Source organism: Bos mutus, chromosome 12, assembly GCF_027580195.1.
Source record: "Bos mutus isolate GX-2022 chromosome 12, NWIPB_WYAK_1.1, whole genome shotgun sequence".
Taxonomy (NCBI): domain Eukaryota; kingdom Metazoa; phylum Chordata; class Mammalia; order Artiodactyla; family Bovidae; genus Bos; species Bos mutus.
The window spans coordinates 44092147-44113362 of NC_091628.1; the positions used below are offsets into that span (position 1 = coordinate 44092147).

General features: G+C 34.6%; 1 protein-coding gene across 2 annotated transcripts in view; it reads right to left on the reverse strand.

Annotated features, from left to right (window-relative positions):
* The window catches only part of KLHL1 (kelch like family member 1), a 539840-nt gene that overhangs the window by 210485 nt on the left and 308139 nt on the right, over positions 1-21216 (reverse strand). For both annotated transcript variants that reach the window (XM_070380850.1, XM_070380849.1), the window contains one exon: positions 9199-9411. In XM_070380850.1, coding sequence (XP_070236951.1) covers positions 9199-9411 — 213 coding nt within the window. The remainder of the gene's footprint in view (positions 1-9198; positions 9412-21216) is intronic.

The following is a 21216-nucleotide window of genomic DNA, read 5'->3' on the forward strand; positions in this document are numbered from 1 at the left end:
AGTCAAGTAATATGAAAACACAAATAACAGCACTCTTTGGAGTGATCATGATTAATTCAAAGAACTTTTATAACAGAAAGATGATTCCGACAAAGTACATTTAGCAACTATAAATGATGACTACATATTTTTGCTGGGAAAAAAGAACAGGGAACTGGAGTAGGTGGTCAAAGGAGTATGAGATATTTTGTTTTGCTTTAGTATGTCTGAAGGAATGAAAATTTGTAGGTTGCTTGGAATTATCCAATATAGAGTAAAATTCATAGTAGAAAATGTAGAAGGTGTAATTGCAGTACAGAAGGTTCAGTATAAAGAAAGATTGGAATAAAACCAGAAGCACTATGATTAACCCTTTTTTAAGGCAGAAACACTTGACATACCATAGCAAAAATAAAGGCTTTCAGAATAGATTACAACATCCCCTCCATGTGTTTTACTTGACCAAATGTAGTAACATGAATGTATGAGTTTGTGTATGTGCAAATACTTTTTTAAATTAACAAGATTTTGACTTAAAAGTTCTGAAATAAAAAGGTTTTGTATTTTCTTAACGTTGTACCTTAAACTGTGAATGCCATGGTAGATCAAATGACCATGAAGCTAAATAATATTTAAGATATTTAAGATTAATATTTAATCCTATATTAGATTTCAGATGTATATATTGTTTGTGCATAACACATGTATACCTGTGGCGGATTCATTTTGATATTTGGCAAAACTAATACAATTATGTAAAGTTTAAAAATAAAATAAAAATTAAAAAAAAGACAAAAAAATAAAGACACTGTTTGAAAACAGGTCTCTTTTGAAGAAGAATAACTTTAATATACGACTTTAAAAAATTCTTATACTCCAGTATTATGGAAAATACTATTTCTTTGATAATGGCCTTGTATAATCATTAATTAATCACATGGCAAGCAAATCAGAGAGACAAAAATAGGGAAAAAAATGAAGAAGTAACAAACACTGGTAATCAGTCAGCTCAGTGAGCTCAATTCAGTTGCTCAATAATATCCGACTTTTTGCAACCCCATGGAGTGCAGAATGCCAGGCTTCTCTGTCCATCACCAACTCCCAGAGCTTGTTTACTTATGTCTATCAAGTTTGTGATGCTATCCAGTCATCTCATCCTCTGTGGTCCCCTTCTCCTCCTGCCTTCAATCTTGCCTAGCATCAAAGTGTTTTCCAAAGAGTCAGTTTTTCACATCAAGTGGCCAAAATATTGGAGCTTCAGCATCAGTCCTTCCAATGAATACTCAGGACTGATTTCCTTTAGGAGTGACTGGTTTGATCTCCTTGCTGTCCAAGGGACTCTCAAGAGTCTTCTCCAACACTACAGTTCAAAAGCATCAGTTCTTTGGCATTCAGCTTTCTTTATGGTCCAACTCTCACATTCATACCATACATGACTCCTGGAAAAGCCATAGCTTTTTTATTTATTTATAACTGCTATTTTTCCATTGATTCATTCTTTGTCATTTTCCTTGCTTTTAATTAGTGGTTTTGTCTTTTTAGTTGTGGCTATAATTTTTATAGAAAAACAGTTTTTGTGTTTCTTGTATCTGATCAGTTGTCACACATTCAGTGGGACAGATGGTTGAGGACCTCTCCCTTCTCGTATTGCTGTAACTAACGTTAGCAAAATATTTTGGAATAAATTTCTTATAGCTTTGCATAGAGAGCATTAATTCTTATAGGACAGAGGTAATATCTGTTTCCTTACGTTAAACTCTTGTGTCTCCTTGTTATTTTTAAATTTTTAATTTTCTTATTATAAATAATACTCCTCTAAACCTAGGTCACATTTTGTTATCCACTTCAACCTTTTTTTTTTCTTTCACATTTTGCTACAGAAAATAAATATTTATACATATAGACATTACTATTTATTTATGTTAAGAGTCAGTAGGTATGCTTGTTAGAAAGTTGTGAGAAATGGTTCTCCTTGTTGCCTCAAAAGAAATAAACAATACCGACTCTAAGACATGAAACAAAGTCTATCTGTGTATCTCCAAACTTTTAAATAATTTCTGACTGTGGTAAAAGTGAATTTACCTGAAGACTTTTGGTGTGATCCTACATATAACTGTTTTTTTTAGAGTACCATGCTTTTACTTACTAAAATAACTCATTAGAAAAGAACATACCAAAATGGATACTTTTAAAATGCATCTATAACAAATAAATATATATGTACCTATTACAAAGATCCATTTTACTGAATTAGTTAAAACCAGTGGAAGCAATAGTTATAAAATGTTAAAACTTTTTTTTTTTTTTTGCATAGCAACACGTTCTTATATTGTGTCTTTAAAAAAGGAAATATAGAAAAAAAAGTGAATCAAACTGAGTAGCCTCCTTGTGATATGTATATTGTACACATAATCATCCATTCTTTAAAATTAAATTTCCATATTTTTCCAATTCTTTGAAATTATAACTCCCGTGGGTATCTAAGAAAACATGAAAACTTTTATGCAAAATTCTGTTCCTTACTTATTTAAAAAGATAATAGAAGTCATTCACCATTTCTTAAAGTACATCTCAATTAAGTATTTCTTTGATTTTGCCTTTTCCTCTGGTTCTTTCTATAGCTAAGTCATTGAATTTATTTCAGTATTAGCAATTCTACTTCAATAGAGAGTAAAATAAGCATTATTGCTTATGAATTTTTTAAAATATAAATTTATTTAATTGGAGGTTAATTAAAATATTCTATTGGTTTTGCCATACATCAACATGAATCCGCCACAGGTATACACGTGTTCCCCATCCCGAATCCCCCCTCCCTCCTCCCTCCCCGTACCATCCCTCTGGGAATTTTTTAAATGTCTTTTCTTCCATTCTTTTCTCAATCTTATTTTGTCTGCCACTGTTCTCAATTAAGATCCATAGCCTCTACCAAAATTTGCTCCTTCTTTTTGTTTTTCTAAACCAAATTAATATAATTTATACTTCATAATAGCATGTTAATTTTGAATAATAAAGAATATCAGAACATAAGAAATAACTTCTATAACATTATAGACTTAGTAATAAACATAAGAATGCAAATTGTGAGAATGAGGAATGTTGGGGGCCAGAGTGAGGTACTCCACCCATGGCAAAGGTCATGAGGAAGGAGGCTTGACATACGCAAAGGCGGGATCGAGCCTCAGGAGTCCCCCTGGAAATCCTTGAGCATCTACCCCCATAACCAGAGCCTGCCTACTTTACTACTTTGTGCTCTCACCTACACCTCTGACTTTACGGGGGGCTGAACCCCACCACCTCTTTCAGAGAAGGAGTTTACTTAGAGCTCCAGTTAATAATAATTCCTGGGCGTGATAAGAGTGTTTTAACCTACAAACTCCTCTGAAGGTTCTCTGGCCTGCCTGACAGGCTTGTCCGGCCACATGTGATCGCTCACAGCCTCCCAACCGTGAGAGGCACAAGATGCTTTAAACCTTCTAAAAACCTTAGAAAAGTTAGAAAACTATTAATATAAGTATAATGGGCTGATTAGAAATTGTATTGGTGAAGGGTTTTTCATTTGTTGAGCCAATGTTTGTTACTAAGTCTCCATATCCCCTGCCCTTACACACATTAATGAATATATAGAAGAAATAAGTATTAACCTTTGATATTAATCACATTAGACCTTAGGCTAAGTAAATTCTTTCCTTAACTAAAACCCACTATACCCTCACCCTGTAGGAATGTAACTTTATTTGGGTGGCGTCTGTTTTGAGAATAATCACCCCTGGAGAAATAAGTGTCCTGGTTGACTGACCGCTGTCACAAGGAGAGGGTCATAAATTGTCAGCAGGCCCCCTGGCCAGAAGATGATGTAACACCCCTAACACCTCTGTATACATTTGTATGAAGCACCTGACTTTGATAAAAGTCAGGACTGCTGACCCCGCGTGACTTTTGCATAACATCTCAGTCAGTGTATAAAAGTAGACCATGGAAAATAAAGAATTGGGATCAGTTTCTCGAAATACTGGTCTCCCCATGTCGCTCTCTCTCTCACTCTGGCTGAGTCTCCATCTGGAGCGCGGAACCCGCCATGCTTACTAATTATGCCTGGGCTTCTAAGATCCGACCGGGGAGGCCTCAGTGTCTCCTCTCCTTCGGGAGAACGGAAGGACGCCTGCGGCCTACGTAAGTGGTGCAAACTTCTTGTCTTGAAGTTTTATTGGTCTCCCATGTAAACCAAGCTACTCAGCCTCTTTTCTCCACTGAATTTTCCTACTGAGCTATCCTCATCCTATTACTCTTTATATCTTTGATAAAATATTTAAATAAATAGGTCGCCGACGCCGTCCCCGCTTCGAATACCCTGGATCAGCCGGGGCAGGACCCCGGCAGAGGAACTGAAATATGCTTAAGTGAAGTTGGTTAATTGCTTCATGATTATATTAATAAAAGCAAACTCTTACTGTAGTCTACATTTATGCTTTGGCTCTAATCAATCTTTTAACATGTTTTATTTTCTGCTAAAACTTCCATCATTGTGTTTACTTTTCTATTTACTTTAGAATTTCTCTGTGTGTGTGCACTCACTAAATAGAAAAAGAAACTGCTAACAATATAAAAACTTATAGGTTATTTAGTTTAACTTTACCCTAGAAGCACATAGTCCTCCCCCCCCCCTTATTTTTTTAATTTTAAACATTGCTAAATCTCCTTTGCCTTTGCATTCTTGTCTTGGTCAGTAGTTTATTATGTTTTGCTTAATAATATTATAAGCAGCTCATATCTGGCCTTCCAAATATTGGTCTGTCACTAACCTGAAATGTATCATTTAAATCTACAGGAATTATAAAAAGATAAGTCAAATTCTCCTCTCAAATCTCCCTGAAAAATCAATCCAAGGACTATTTCTTTTTAAAATAAACCCCTACCACACTAGGAAAATGTAGCTTTTTCTTCCTTTAAATATTTTTAGTATTTTAAAATATTATATATTATGTAATTTTATGTACATATATATGAATCTGGTGAAGAATCTGCCTGCAATGCAGGAGACCCTAGTTTAATTCCTGGTCAGGAAGATCCTCTGCAGAAGGGAATGGTACCCAGTCTATCTAGTATTCTTGCCTGGAAAATTCCATGGACAGAGGACCTGGCAGGCTACAATCAATGGGGTCACAAAGAGTTGGACATGACTGATTGACTGACACTTTCACTTTCAAATATGTGTATAATATATATTATGTATAATACAATATTATATATATATTATATTATTACATTATTATTATTACAATATTATTACATATATTTACATATTATTACATATTATAATATAATATGTGATATTATATGTATGTAAATACATTTAATATGTATATGTAAAATACATATAATATGTATGTAAAATAATATGTGATTACATATTTTTACAATATACATTATTACATATAATAATATATTATATTGTATATGTATATAATGTATATACATATACAATACATATATTGTATATGTATATAATGTATATATGTATATAATGTATATAATATATGTACATATTATATATGTATCTAAAATACATATAATATGTATGTAAAATAATATGTAATTACATATTATTACAATATACATTATTACATATAATAATATATCATATTTTATATATAATACAATATTATACATATAATATATAATATGCATAATACAATATTATGTATTCATTTGTTAAAAGATAATAATAACTATTACTACATAGGGATATTATAGACATTAAATGAGATAAGTTTGGTGACTAAAGAAAGAAAGAAAGAAATGTATGTTAGTTCCAATTCCCTCACTCTTCCTTTCCCAGTCTTTTTTATAAGAATCTTAAGAATTTCTATATTCAGAACATTTTAATGATCTTCCAGGTTAGACAGTAAATAAGGAAAGAACGTATACTCAGAGTAGAAATGTCTCTGTATATGTTCATATCTAGCCAGCCTAGATTTGCAGGGAAACTGGATTTTTCACTAGTTCTATGACTTTGAAAAATCACTTAACTTTTTTGAACCTGTTTATCTCTCTGCACATTATCTTGCAATTGTGCTTTTTAAGATTAGAAATATTGTGTGGAAAGTGCTTATAAAGGCATGTAATTAATTAATTAATATTATATCTAAAGACACTCTTTTTATGAAAAGAAAATGTGTTTTACTCTTTCCTCCTGCACATCTGTTGCTTGAAAATATACATAAACTTATGTTTATAATGCTCCCAGTTTGAGAGATGAGGAATGGAAAGTAGATAAATGATGTGTTTATGTCTATCAGGCACTGTGATAAAAGGTAAAAGTGTTTACTAGTTAGTTTTAGGAAAACACAATAATGATTTATTTTCTGATGTTATTAAATATTGCTTCACTAATCAAAGTAAAGCAGTTGTACCAATCAGAATTAAAAAACTATGTGTAATGCATAGGCTTAGGAACAAATAAGCCAATAGAATGTACATCTTTGTTCTGATGTAACAGAGAAGAAAATAAAAAAAATATATAGAGATGTAAATGTAGGAGGAACTCCCACTCTTAATGACAAAAGAGTGGACAAAAGGCATATTGTGAAAAGATGGGATTCTGGTCATGTTTTTGGCCTCCTCTGGTATGTGTCCTATTATATATAATGATTTTTGAGCACCAATTTGATTCCAAGCTCCCTACATTTCAACAAAAAAGCTGAAATGGGTGGGCAGGATCAAAGTGATGAATTACCACATCATCTATCATAAGTTAATGGCTATCTACTTACTTTGGCTACTGGTGATCATTGGCCATTTCTATTCAGAAAGAAGATGTCCATGCTCTGAGATTATCTGGTATCAGAACTTATCTGGGATCTAGAAAAATCCAGTGCATGGCTTTACAATCCATTCTTTGTCCAGTTACTAAAATGCCTGTTCAGTTCAGTTAATTCACTCAGTCGTGTCCGACTCTTTGCAACCCTGTGGATGACAGCATACCAGGCCTCCCTATCCATCACCAACTTCTGGAGTTTACTCAAACTCATGTCCATTGAATCAGTGATTCCATCCAACCATCTCATCCTCTGTCATCCCCTTCTCCTCCCACCTTCAATCTTCCCTAGCATCAGGGTCTTTTCAAATGAGTTGGTTATTTTTGTCAGGTTGCTGAAATATTGGAGTTTCAGCTTCAACATCAGTCCTTCCAATGAACACCCAGGACTGATTTTCTTTAGGATGGAATGGTTGGATCTCCTTGCAGTCCAAGGGACTCTCAAGAGTCTTCTCCAACACCACAGTTCAAAACCATTAAGTCTTCGGCACTCAGCTTTCTTTATAGTCCAAATCTCACATCCATACATGACTACAGGAAAAATCAAAGTTTTGACTAGATGGACCTTTGTTGGCAAAGTAATATCTCTGCTTTTTAATATAATGTCTCTGCTTTTTAATATACTGTCTAGGTTGGTTATAACTTTCCTTCTGAGGAGTGTCTTAATTTCATGGCTGCAATCACCATCTGCAGTGATTTTGGAGCCCCCCAAAATAAAGTCTCTCACTGTTTCCACTGTTTCCCCATCTATTTGCCTTGAAGTGATGGGACCAGATGTTATGATCTTTGTTCTCTGAATGTTGAGCTTTAAGCCAACTTTTTCACTTTCCTCTTTCACTTCCTCAAGAGGCTCTTTAGTTCTTCTTTACTTTCTGCCATAAGGATGGTGTCATCTGCCTATCTGAGGTTATTGATATTTCTCCCGGCAATCTTGATTCCAGCTTGTGCTTCTTCCAGCCCAGCATTTCTCATGATGTATTCTCATATAAGTTAAATAAGCTGGGTGACAATATACACCCTTGCTGTACTCTTCTTCCTGTTTGGAACCAGTCTTTGTTCCATGTCCAGTTCTAACTGTTGCTTCCTGACCTGCATACAGCTTTCTCAAGGGGTAGGTCAGGTGGTCTGGTATGCCTATCTCTTTCAGAATTTTCCACAGTTTATTGTGATCCATAAAGTCAAAGGCTTTGGCATAGTCAATAAAGCAGATAGGATAAATTTGCATAATTCATTTAGGTGGGATTTCCATAAATTTTCTGTTTTCTTTTACTTTATTTGAGTAGCCAAATGAAATACAATTGTTACTTTCTTCATAAATGTTCATTTATTTCCCAGTTTTGGCACAATGTTGTTGTTGTTGTTTTTGTCTTAACTTTCCATTCTTAATCTGTGATCCTACTTCCCTCTCTCTTCACTTTTTACAACAGGTTATGCTTGTCTATTGTTTCCTGGTTTTCTAATTCCCTATCTTACATTTTTAGTATTATGTGAATTGTTGAAAATGTCGATGGTGATTTGGATTCAAATGGACAGGCTCCTAATAAACCTCCTAATAAACCATACAAAATATACACCCACAAACACACAATATTATCTATCATTTCAGAGGACAGAGCCCACCTTCAAACTTATGTTTGGATACCCTGAAATGCCAGACACCCTGAGTTAACAATGCTATTCATGGATGATTTTTCAACATTAGAAGTTATTTTACAGACACGAGACTCTGAATCAGGGAAAATTAATTATGCTTTTTCTTATAAGTTGAATGAACTTGGTATTTTATCATATCACCTGTGTCCTGCATAACTCATCAATAAAATGAGGTGGATCATACATTTGGTGTGTGGATTTTCTTTAGTTCCAATTATAAAAGATTTCATAGTCCCAGTTGCCAAATGCTGTTTATTCACAATTCTCTGCCATTCAGTAATATATCTTATCCTTCTATAAAGGTTTGAAATCTCATGCTTTGAGCTTTTAAGAATATTCTAGGGAGATATATTTTTCAGAAAATGATCATGCTATTGTATCTTACGTTAGTAAGCTAGATACTAGACAGACAGGTAGTTAGATCGATCATGAAAACAGGGAGGTGGAGAATTAATAATTGCAATATTCTACAAATCTTTAAAATATTCTATTGATATTAAGTACTTTACCTATATTATCTAATTTGAGCCTCATAAAATTTTTGTGTGGTAGTATAATTTGATTTGATAAAGAAATTAAACTTCAGAGAAATTGACATTCCTACAGTCATACAGGCATTATTAAGTAAGTGGCAGATTTGGGAATCAGAACCATCACCCATCAAATAATAGTAAAACATTGGCTGTAATATTTAATTTTAGCACAGAATTTTTCAGTTGGTCTTAGCTACAAAAACAGCGTCTAATTACCTGAGGTGGAAGGAGCGGCAGTCTTATGAAGGCCAGAAGCATACTCAAGTCATTGCATCTCCTCTGCATGTCATATTTGACCCACATCATTAATGCATGGAAGATGGTTTCTTCATCAGGAACATTGACATCATCACTGGCCAGGAGTTTATGGAGCTCCTCAGCTGGAAGCAGTAGAAACTCTTGATTTCTTATAACTTCCATTATGTTTTCCTAGAGGGAGAGAAATAGTTTGGCATAAAGTTAGCCTCAGTTTTATTTAGCTAGCAAAGCCTCCCAGAAAGAAATGAGAAAAGTAGTCAATAACCTTTGATTTCATTATAACATAATCCTTGAGACATAATCCTTCAGAAGCGAGAAGCTGTTAAGATGAAAGCATTGTAATTGTAATTGGAGTGTAAATGTATCTGAGAGAGCACAGATCTTGTAATAACTGGAGGATTATAACATTGAGCTTTGTTATGCAGGCAGAATGTACTAAGTGATTAAATGTTCAAGTTTCAAGTGGACTACTATGTAAGATTTCGTGAATATGAAAAAAAATAGCATTTCAATTTATTAAAAAGCTTGACTATATATACATCAATCAGAAAGTGGGAATAAAATTACACAGATCTAACACTATAAAATGCATCACTGTTTATTCAAAAGGGAGAAAAGAGAACAGAGCATAAAAAGTCACAAAATCCCATATATTTCACCTTCTTACTAGCTCTCAAACCTCTCTCCTGACAGTTTCTCTGACTTAATTTAGATTCCCATTTATTTTCTAGCAGATTGCTGCCATATCCTCTAATGACTCTGCCTGACTCTATCCTTAGCTTCTCTAGTGGTCCCACTGTACTGTTGTGAGAAGGGTATTTCTAAAACATAAATGTGCTCTTGACACTATTCTAAAGTTTCGCTGTGTTTTGTCTTGTTTTGGTTCAAATCTTTTGGTTAAGCATATTGGTTCTTTATAACCTGACCTCTTCCTGATTCTAAACATTATGTTTCCAAACTTTTTGGCACTTCTGCCACAAAATTACTCATTAGATTTGCCTTATTCTCACTCCATTGCTTTAAATGGCTATTAGCCACCTTTGTTATCCTAATTGCTTTCAGTTTTCAAAATTCAGTTCAAAAACTAAATATGGATATGTATATCTATATCCATATATATATGGATATGCATATCTCTCTCTATATATATATCAAGACCTCTCTGTTCACTCCCATTTGATCTGGCTGCCCTGTCTTATATGCATGCACAGTGTATGTACATGATATATCAGTTACCAAAGTTCTGTATAATCTTTGACGTACTTAGGGATCTTATCACAAACTTTGAGCTCCTTGAGACAAAGACTTTGAATTAACCTTTTATATCTAGATTCTGGAACACAGCCAGTGAACAGTACAGATTTATTGAATACATATATTTATGATCTTAGAGAAAAATAAATTTGGAGATAGTGAACTTCAGCGCAGTGTTTTTCAAACACTTTTTAAAAACTACTTGTTGAAAATCTCACATTTCATCACAGTGTCTTATGTGTCTAATAAATGGTAAGAGAAGACAGAGATTTGACTGTTGGCCTTTACTTTTGTTCCACATTCCTCCATGTCTCCTGAGACAACCCCAAGGAAGATAACTAAGACTTCTCAGATGATAGTTTTAAAGCCGCAAAGGTGGCATAAATCTCTAAAGGATTATTTTTTTAATGTAAAACCTGAAGTAGTGGCAGTTCTCTTCCCCCAAAACCTTGGTGACTTGGTTTCCTGCTAAAACATAGCAGAGAGGCAGCAAGTGCTGATTCATCTGTTTGTCAGAGCAAATTCAAACCTGTTTGCTCAAGACCTGATCCATGTTGTGAATGTATTCTTAGAATCAATTCCAAGGCTTGAAGGGCCTTCAGCTTTCACAAAAGCAAATCAACTTTTACTTTCAGATCTTTAGCTATTTTTTCCTTACATTTGACCTAATAGAATAGCCTATTCCATGAAGTAATTTTGCTCCCTGTGTTTCCTGTGTGCCTAATACAATACTGCGAAAATTCAAAAATCTTTATCGTGAAAGCTATGTTTTTGTCCAGTAGTAGTAGTAATTTTAGTGGCTTGATTGTGGCTGACTCTTTGCAACCCTATGGACTATAGCCCACCAGGCTTCTCAATCTGTGGCATTCTCCAGGCAAGAATACAGGAGTGGGTTGCATTCAGATGTGAGAATTGGACCATAAAGAAGGCTGAGAGCTGAAGAACTGATGTTCCTGAAATGTGGTGCTGGAGAAGACTCTTGAGAATCCCTTGGACAGCAAGGGGATCAAACCAGTCAATCCTAAAGGAAATCAACTCTGAATATTCATTGGAAGAAATGATGCTTAAGCAGAAGCATACTTTGGCCATCTGATGTGAAGAATTGACTTATTGGAAAAGACTCTGAAGCTGGGAAAGACTGAGGACAGAAAGAAAAGGGCGTGGCAGAGGATGAGATGATCTGATGGCATGATTGACTTAATGGACATGAGTTTGAGCAAACTCTGGCTGATAGTGAAGGATAGGTAAGCCTGGCATACTGCAGTCTGTGAGGTTGCAAAGAGTCAGACACAACTGAGCAAGTGAACAACAGCAACAAAATAGAACCCACTCGCCAATGCAGGAGACATAAGAGATAAGGGTTTGATTCTTGGGTCAAGAAGATCCCTGGAGGAGGGCAAAGGACCCACTTCAGTATTGTCTCTTGGAGAATCCCATGGACAGAAGGGTCTGGCAGGCTATAGTCTCAAACAGTCAGAAATGACTGAAGCAACTTAGCATGCACGTATGCATGATACTTGTTTACTAAATGAGCCAACTGTGTGCTCTGAGATTTAGTACCACTGAATTTCTCTAAAGAGCTTCAGTAAGATAAAGAAGTTTCCGAAGAATCTTTGAAAGAATTTTTGTTCATCTATTATTCCAGTTACTCAAAAATCTATGCCTTTTTTAAACTACACACGAAATTGTATAGCTAGACTATCAGTATATAGTGAGGGGTGCCATAAAAATCAGCTCTGTGAAACTTTTAGCAGTGCCTATCATAAAGATATTGTTCAAGGATTTCATTTTATTTTATGGTGTACTCTTACAATAACCCTTGGGAGAAATTTCTTTCAGATTTTAGTAGCAGGAATAATTGCACTTCTTCTGTGTAAATTGGTTTGCTTTTATCATGGATGTTGTAAATTATGAAATTGATCAGATTCATCTTTTTATTTGGCTTCTAGAAAACTTTGAGTCAAGTTGAAATCTAGCAGAGAGTAAGGCTATAGCCTTTTATGGTTTGATTTCTTTTTCAGACAGCTCTGGTAATAGCGTTATTTAATATTACTACAGCAGATTTTCTCCTTTTTTTCTTACATCTAATCTAGATTGCATTCTTGTAATTTTGCATCTGTATAAATTATACTATATCTTTAGGAAATAAGAAATATTTTTAAGTATTGCTATAAATAAACTATACATTGGAAGATAATACTGGATATGAATGAATCCATCACACTGATACATAGATTATATTGTTTTTATATTGTTTTCATTATTTTTTTTTAAATTTTTGTTATATATATATTGGTATGCTGAAGTTCATATCAGATCAGATCAAATCAGTCGCTCAGTTGTGTCTGACTCTTTGCGACCCCAGGAATCGCAGCATGCCAGGCCTCCCTGTCCATCACCAACTCCTGGAGTTCACTGAGACGTCCATCGAGTCAGTGATGCCATCCAGCCATCTCATCCTCTGTCGCCCCCTTCTCCTTTTGCCCCCAATGCCTCCCAGCATCAGAGTCCTTTCCAATGTCAACTCTTCGCATGAGGTGGCCAAAGTACTGGAGTTTCAGCTTTAGCATCATTCCTTCCAAAGAAATCCTAGGGCCGATCTCCTTCAGAATGGACTGGTTGGATCTCCTTGCAGTCCAAGGGACTCTCAAGGGTCTTCTCCAACACCACAGTTCAAAAGGATCAATTCTTCGGCGCTCAGCCTTCTTCACAGTCCAACTCTCACATCCATACATGACCACAGGAAAAACCATAGCCTTGACTAGACGAACCTTTGTTTGCAAAGTAATGTCTCTGCTTTTGAATATGCTATCTAGGTTGGTCATAACTTTCCTTCCAAGGAGTAAGCGTCTTTTAATTTCATGGCTGCAGTCACCATCTACAGTGATTTTGGAGCCCAGAAAAATAAAGTCTGACACTGTTTCTCCTGTTTCCCCATCTATTTCCCATGAAGTTCATATATATATATATATATATATATATATAAAACCCATCAGGTCTCCTTCCAATGATATCTTTCCTAATATTTCCTGTGTTATTTGCAGTTTAGCTTGTAGAATCTAATAATTTAAGTGTCATTTTTTTTTTCCACTAAAGAAGAAAAATATATTTTCACACTAGTTTCCTTACATCTTAGCTAACTCTTTGTTGCCTGAGAAGATCAAATAATGAGAGACATCAGTACATTTTGAGCTGTTTATTTTTTGTATGTTACTTTTATTATAAGTTCATTCAATCATTCATTCTACACAGTTTTATTGAACACCTAACATTTATTCCTGGATAATTGTAGTGAGGAGAATGAAATTAATTTTCATCAAATGTTTACCACACATGGGACAGCTAGACAATGTGCAAAGCATGGGAAATGACTGTCCTCAAGTCTGTAAAGGCTTGTTTTTCAAAAATACCTGGAATATTAGGTAAGAACATAAATTAGAAAATGAGAAACAGAAAGAAATGTATTCTGACCGGGGGGACCATATAAACAAAGGCATACTAACACATAGATAAAGGGGCAGAGGTAAAAGTCAAGCTGCCAAAAGCCAAGGAATGGTAAGGATTGCCAGCAACCACCAGGAGTTGGAAAAGGCAAGGAAAGATTTTTCCTAAACTTCAGAGAGTGTCTGGCCTTGCCAGCATCTGGATTTCAGAATTTTAGCCTCTAGAATTGCAAGAGAATACATTTTCATTGTTTGAAACTACCCAGTTTTTGGTACTTTGTTATGGGAGCCCTAGGAAAATAACATATAAGAGAAATTCTAAAAATGACTATGCTAAAAGCTCTCACATAAACCTAAGAAAAAAATGGCAAGTATTACTAATCTTTTGACCAAACTCTTTATTTTATAGAATAATATATTTAAGAAATATCAGTTTTCTAGGGGTAAGATCTAATTAGACATTTCTCCAAAGAAGACATATGAATAGCCAAAAAACACATGAAAAGATGCTCAATATCACTCATTATTAAATAGATGCAGATTAAAATTATAATGAATTGTCACCTCACACTGGTCAGAATGGCCATCATAAAAAAAAAAAAAAAAAAAAACTACACACAATGAATGCTGGAGAAGATATGGAAGAAAGGGAATCTTCCTAAACTGTAGGCAGGAATGTAGATTGGTACATCCACTATGAAGAACAGTATGGAGTTTCCTTTAAAAAACTAAAAATAGAACTACCATGTGATCCAGCAATCCCACTCCTGGGCATTTACCCAGAGAAAACCGTAAGTCAAGAGTGCACTACACTCTACATTGCAGCCTTATTGACAATAGTATTGACATGGAAGCAACTTAAATATCCATCAACAGAGAAATGGACAAAAAGACATGGTACACATATGCAATGGGTAATATTAATATTAATTTGGCCCATAAAAAGGACCAGAATAGTGACATTTGCAGAGATGTGGATGGCCCTATACATTGTCATACAGAGTGAAGTAAGTTAGAGAAAAATATCATAAAATATCACTTATATGTGGAATCTAGAAAAATGGTACAGATTAACTTATCTGCAAATTAGAAATAGAGAAATAGAGTCACAGATGTAGAGAACTAATTTATAGTTACTAAGAGGGGAAGAAGGTGTGGGATGAATTGGGAGACTGGGATTCACATATATACACTACTATGTAAAAAATAGATAAATAATAAGAACCTACTGTTTATTACAGGGGACCCAACTTAATAATCTGTGGTGACCTAAATGGGAGAGAAATTAACAAGAATAAAAAGGATATATGTGTATGTGTAACTGATTCACTTTGTTAAACAGCAGAAACTATCACTACATTGTAAATCAACTATATTCCAAAAAAATTAATTTCAAATAAAAATGAATAAAACCAGTTAAAAAAAATGAATTAGCTAGCGTTCCCATGACCCAAATGAGTGTCAGGGATAGGAAAAAGTGGTCTGATATTTGGATCAATTTATCTTTACATACATTTTCCCCATTCCTTCTAAAATTTAAACTTTCTAATAATGCAGAACAGGGAGAGACTTCTCTCCCAAGTTATCAAGGGCTAAGAAGTAACACCTTAAAGTTGCTACACTGGTTTTACTGTCAAGACTCTAACCTTGCAGGTTAAAACCAATTTTCCTGGGCTTTTGATTATTTGGCTTCTGTGAATTTTTAATGGTTGTGTCAAAGTTGCTGCCTAAGCTCTTGAGCACTACCTCAGAGTTCAAAGGGAAGGGATTCATTAGGAGATAGTCACACCTTGTTCCTTTACAGATAAGAATCCTGGGGCTCAGAGGCACTCATACATAGTCATACCATTAGTCAAGATAGGGATGAGATTAGGAATTCAGTCTTTAATCTTGCTATATTACCTGGGCTATCCATCCTTCTGTTATTTTTTTCTTCTTGTTCTTTCTGCCCATCTAGTTTAGACTTGCTTACTTACTTAGATCTATGCAACGTTATGCACCCTGATTCCTGAGTGCTTACTTGAATCATGTTTTCAACTTGTTCTTGGTATAACTGAATCCAATAATGTAGCCTGGTAATTAGGGACAGTCAATAGATTAGTATTGACTTAGTAAATTGGATAGGATTTAGATCCTGACCTGACTATCTGCTGGCTGCACATTAGGAATTTAAGTTTCTTGGCTGTTGTTGTTTAGTTGCTAAGTCGTGTCTGATGCTTTTGCAACCCCATGGACTGAAGCCTGCCAGGCTCCTCTGTCCATGGGATTTCCCAAGCAAGTTTGGGATATCCCTCTCCAGGGGATTTTCCAGGGACTGAACCCATGTCTCCTGCTTGGCAGTGGATTCTCTACCACTGAGCCACCTGGGAAGTTCCTTATCTATAAATGAGGATAAAAATAGTAGCACTAGTGTGAACATTAAATGTGCTAAATCGATTCAGTCATGTCAGACTCTTGTGGATCCCATGGACTGTAGCCCACTAGGCTCCTCTGTCCCTGAGATTCTCCAGGAAAGAATACTGGAGTAGGTTGCCATTTCCTTCTCCAGAGAATCTTCCCCAACCATGGATCAAACTGGTGTCTCTTGCATCTCCTGCATTGGCAGGTGGCTTCTTTACCACTAGCACCACCTGGGAAGTCCTGTGAGGATTAAGCTTGGAGATTAATACTTTTCTTAGAAAAATACCTGACACATAGCAAGTGTTATATAAGCATTAGCCAGTAGCTGTTCTGCATCAGAGTTTACCCTTCCTTTTAGGCTTTTACTGGTAGCTGAATTCAAGTTCATAGTTCTTTATCTTCCCTATTTTCTTTACTAATATTCAGTCAACAAACTTTTTTTTTCCTATGCCTAATATGTTTTCATTTATTTATTTATTTATTTTGCCTAGTATGTTTTTAATACTAAGAATAGAGAGACAAGAAAAATAATAAAGAAAAGGATTCTGCCTCCTAATACACTTACTTTACAATAAGGAGGACAATATGATGTTGAAAGAGAAGTATATACATTGTATGACAAGATAAAAAAAAGAGAGAGAGATTTCATTAAGTCCAGTGGATGAGAATGCATATGAAATAAAGGAGGCCAAGGAGGAATTTGAATTAGGACATACATAATTTTTCTCTATGAAATAACAATTTCTAAAACAAGGAAATATTTCTCATAGAACCATAGATTTGGAGAATACCAAATAATATTGATGTTATCTAGTCTAATACTCATATCATTACCTAGCGGGGTTAAGAAATAAAAATTTCTGTGACTTCACATCATCTCAAAATGGAAGCAATCTTTGAAGTCACTTAATGTGCACAGTACATAATGTTGTGCAATGCTTGCCTTGCAATTATGTTCAGTAATAGGAAATCTACTGCTGGAAGAAAGCTTATACTATTAAAAACTGTCAGAAAACTGAACTCATTTTGAAGTAAAATTGTCTTTCTTGCAATTTCTCACATTGTTTCTAGGGCAAATATATTATTATTGTATTGATTATCTTTACACATACTTGAAGGTTAATATTTAATTCTGATTTAAATGTTATAAAGAATAAAGAACTATTACTTTTTAATCTCTCTGAACGATTTTAATCCTCAAAATCAGAAAAGTAAGCCAGAGGAAAAGACACAATTTTCACTGAATTTTCTCCAAAATATCTACTTTTGTTTCCTTTGTTGTGGTTGTTTAGTCCATAAGTCATGTCCAATTCTTTTGTGACCCCAAGGATTTTAGCCTACCAGGTTCTTCTGTCCATGGGATTTTCCAGGCAAGAATACTGGAGTGGTTTGCCATTTCCTTGTACAGGGGATCTTTCCTACTCAGGGATCGAACCCCTATCACCTACATTGCAGGCAGATTCTTTGCCACTAAGCCACCAGGAAAGACAACTAAAATGAGGCTTTGCCAGTTTTCATAGTTAATTCTTTACCACCCACTAAATATGTCTACTTTGTTGATAGAATTTTTTCCCAAAATACTTGAGTAATAAATTTCAAAAGAAGTATTTTATAATAACCCCCAAACTTTATTCAGTATAAAAAATGGTTTCTGATGGTCATCTTTCAAGATTATATGTGGGAAAAGATAATTTTGTTATAAGTCCCTTAAGAAATACATGTCTATGATGAAGTATTTTCTGAAAAAATATTGCTAAAGAGATAAGACACATTAGAAATTGTGATGGAAAGATAAATTATTTTTTTAGTAAAAAGAATTGGATAAACCCTCAATTCTAATACTTCCTAGTCATGATTTCCTAGGCAAAGACATTTAATTACTCTGATATCTCATCTCTTCACCTTAAAAATAGGTTCTATAACAAACACCTACCAAGGAAACTTTTGTAACTTGCTATCAAGCAAATTAGGGGGAAGAAATTAGGAGGAAAGAAAATCCTAAGTCATGCAACAGTATGTAAGGTATGTGCAAAATTATTTTGGGGCAATTCTTGAAATTCTTGTAATGATTTGATCTGCTTCTGCTTCTGAAGACATACTATTCAAGAATTGTAATATGTGATGCATATTATCTACTAATATAAGTTAACAGAGTGTGTAGAAATTATTTATAAACTTTACCACCAAGAAGGAGCTTCCCAAGTGGAGATAGTGGTAAAGAATCTGCTTGCCAATGTAAGAGATGTAAAAGACATGGATTTAATCCCTGGGTCAGGAAGATCCTCTGGAGGAAGAAATGGTAACCCATTCCAGTATTCTTGCTGGGAAGATCCCATGGACTGAGGAGCCTGATGGGCTACGGTCCATATTGTCACAAAGAGTTGGACACGACTGAGCATTTGAGCACACCAATAAGAAAAGCAAACCCAGTTAGCTAAACAGGTATACATCTATTTTGTTGGGGAGGGGGAGGTTTAATATTACTATTGTCAAATATGTAATTGCTTTGTAAACTGTGTAACACTGCATGCATAAATTATTAGAGTAATAGTATTTTTTTTAATTATTAACATCAGACACATTTACTCCTTAGCAGAAGCCAAACCTGTCTTTTCCCCCCTTCCTTCATAAATTACCTTGCATCAGTATTTGTCAGGTTTCTTTTAGGTGTCTTATAGAAATCACTGAGAATGTCAGCAGCAGGAAAAGTTAAGAGGAAAGTAAAAAATCTCTGGACAGTCTTAATGAAAGCCACATGTTTGTGTCAGTTCTGGGAGAAACAGTATTATTGCCAAATTAATCATGAGAATTTAGCCTAGGTACGTATTCAAACTGCAGAAGGAACTGATGAACCACTCCAGTACTCCTGCCTAGAGATTCCCATGGACTGAGGAACCTGGCAGGTGAGATCTATGGGGTCACAGAGAGTAGGACATGATTGAGTGACTAACACACACACACACACACACACACACACACACACACAAAGGCACACACACAAAGGTATTCAAAAGCATTTCTTTCATTGCAGCAAAGCATCCAGGCCATCTGATCACATAAAAGTTTTCTAAGAGAAATTACATTGCTTGATGAAAGTATAAAAATAATAATCCTCTACTTTGAAAGAAAAAGAAAATTTTATTTCTAGATATTTCTGTCTTCCCTCAACTTGCAGCAAATTGACTTTTAGAATCTATTTTGATATGTAAGAATGTATATTTTATCAGGTAGTACATAGTCTGTACTTAGAACAAACTGAAAGAAAATTTATCCTTTTCAACAGAAAACAGGGTGTTTTTTTTGTTGTTTTTGTTTTTTTAGGACAAAAAAGGATTGTTTTGTCAACCTAGATTTATATAGTCTTTTTTGTTAAGCCTGTAAGACTTATCAGGAAAGTCTGTTATATGCATAATCTAAAAGACTCAAACAATTGAGGTAAAAATTATATGTAGGAAAGAAAGCAATCAGTATGGATCTTGCTTACATAATCACATTATTTAGCAGTGAAGATCAGCATTAGCTTTCTCCATCAGAATACATTACAGTTTTGCAATCTTAAGGTCTAAATGATCTCTACAGAAGCATGTGGAATTTTAATTGTAATTCTGCATACATTTATGGCTTAATAAAAGGATTTAGACTATTTCTATCTGGGGTGTACTAATTCATAATTAATGTTAAAAAAATCACAGCAGAGCAACTTCTCTTGTATTAATCCATTTTAAAATATTTTAAACAGCAGACATAATCATTGTTAAAAAATCAAGTAAAGCTCAAAGCTATAAAAATTCTTCCAAAAAACAATGAAATGGAAATTAATGAAAAAGAACACATTACTTTATGCAAAATAATTGAAATAATGAAAGATAATCCTCTTAATAGTTATTCATATATGTAATAATTATCCTTTGATTTTTCCAAATAATAACTTGGCACATGTCATTGATTTATGTCTCAGCAAATAAAATAACCATTAGATGCATTAAAACATATATTGTTACATGCAATCATTAAATATACAAGTTGGTGCCAAGCATAATTCCATAGAATATTATATTTTAAAAATGAGATGCAGCAAAGTGAGACAAGAATTGTTGTGAAAAAATAGAAGTTCACACCTCACACAGGCTATGTGCCTTGCCATCCCAGAGAGTTTCAATATGGAAATGGTTATTCTTTATTTCTAAAAAATACTCTAAATATACATTTTTACATTTAATAAATCTATTAAATAACTATTTTCTGATGATTTAACATAAAAATATTTTTGTATATTTATTTCCTTTCACTGTAACAAATTTTTTGACTTCATAAAAACATCCATTTATTATCTCTTAAGAGCTTTCTAGGTGGCTCAGTAGTAAAGAATCCTCCTGCCAATTCAGGAGATGTGGGTTAGATCCCTGGGTTGGGAATATTCCCCTGGAGAAGAAAATGGCTACCCACTCCAATATTTTTGCCTGGAAAATCCCATGGACAGTGGAGCCTGGCAGGATCACAAAAGAGTCAGACATGACTTAGCGACTGAAGAACATTACCTGAAAGTTCTGAAAGTCAGAAGTCCAGGAAAAGTGCAGCTGAGCTGGTTCTCTGCTCCAGGTTTCATAAGAGCAAAATTAAAATGTAGACAAGGCTCTATATTTTTGGAGTATTTGAGAATGAATCTATTTAGAAGTTCATTCAGGTTGTGGGAGAATTCAGTCCTATGTGGTTGTGGGATTGAGCTTCCTGTTTCATAGCTGCCTCTTTGCTGGTTATTCTCAGTTTCCTGCTTTGCTTATCGCATACTCCTTCCTCCATCTTTAAATACAGCAAAGGCAGGTTGAGTCTTCAAATCTCCAGTCTCTACTACCCGCCCTCAGCCTCAGCTTCATTACTC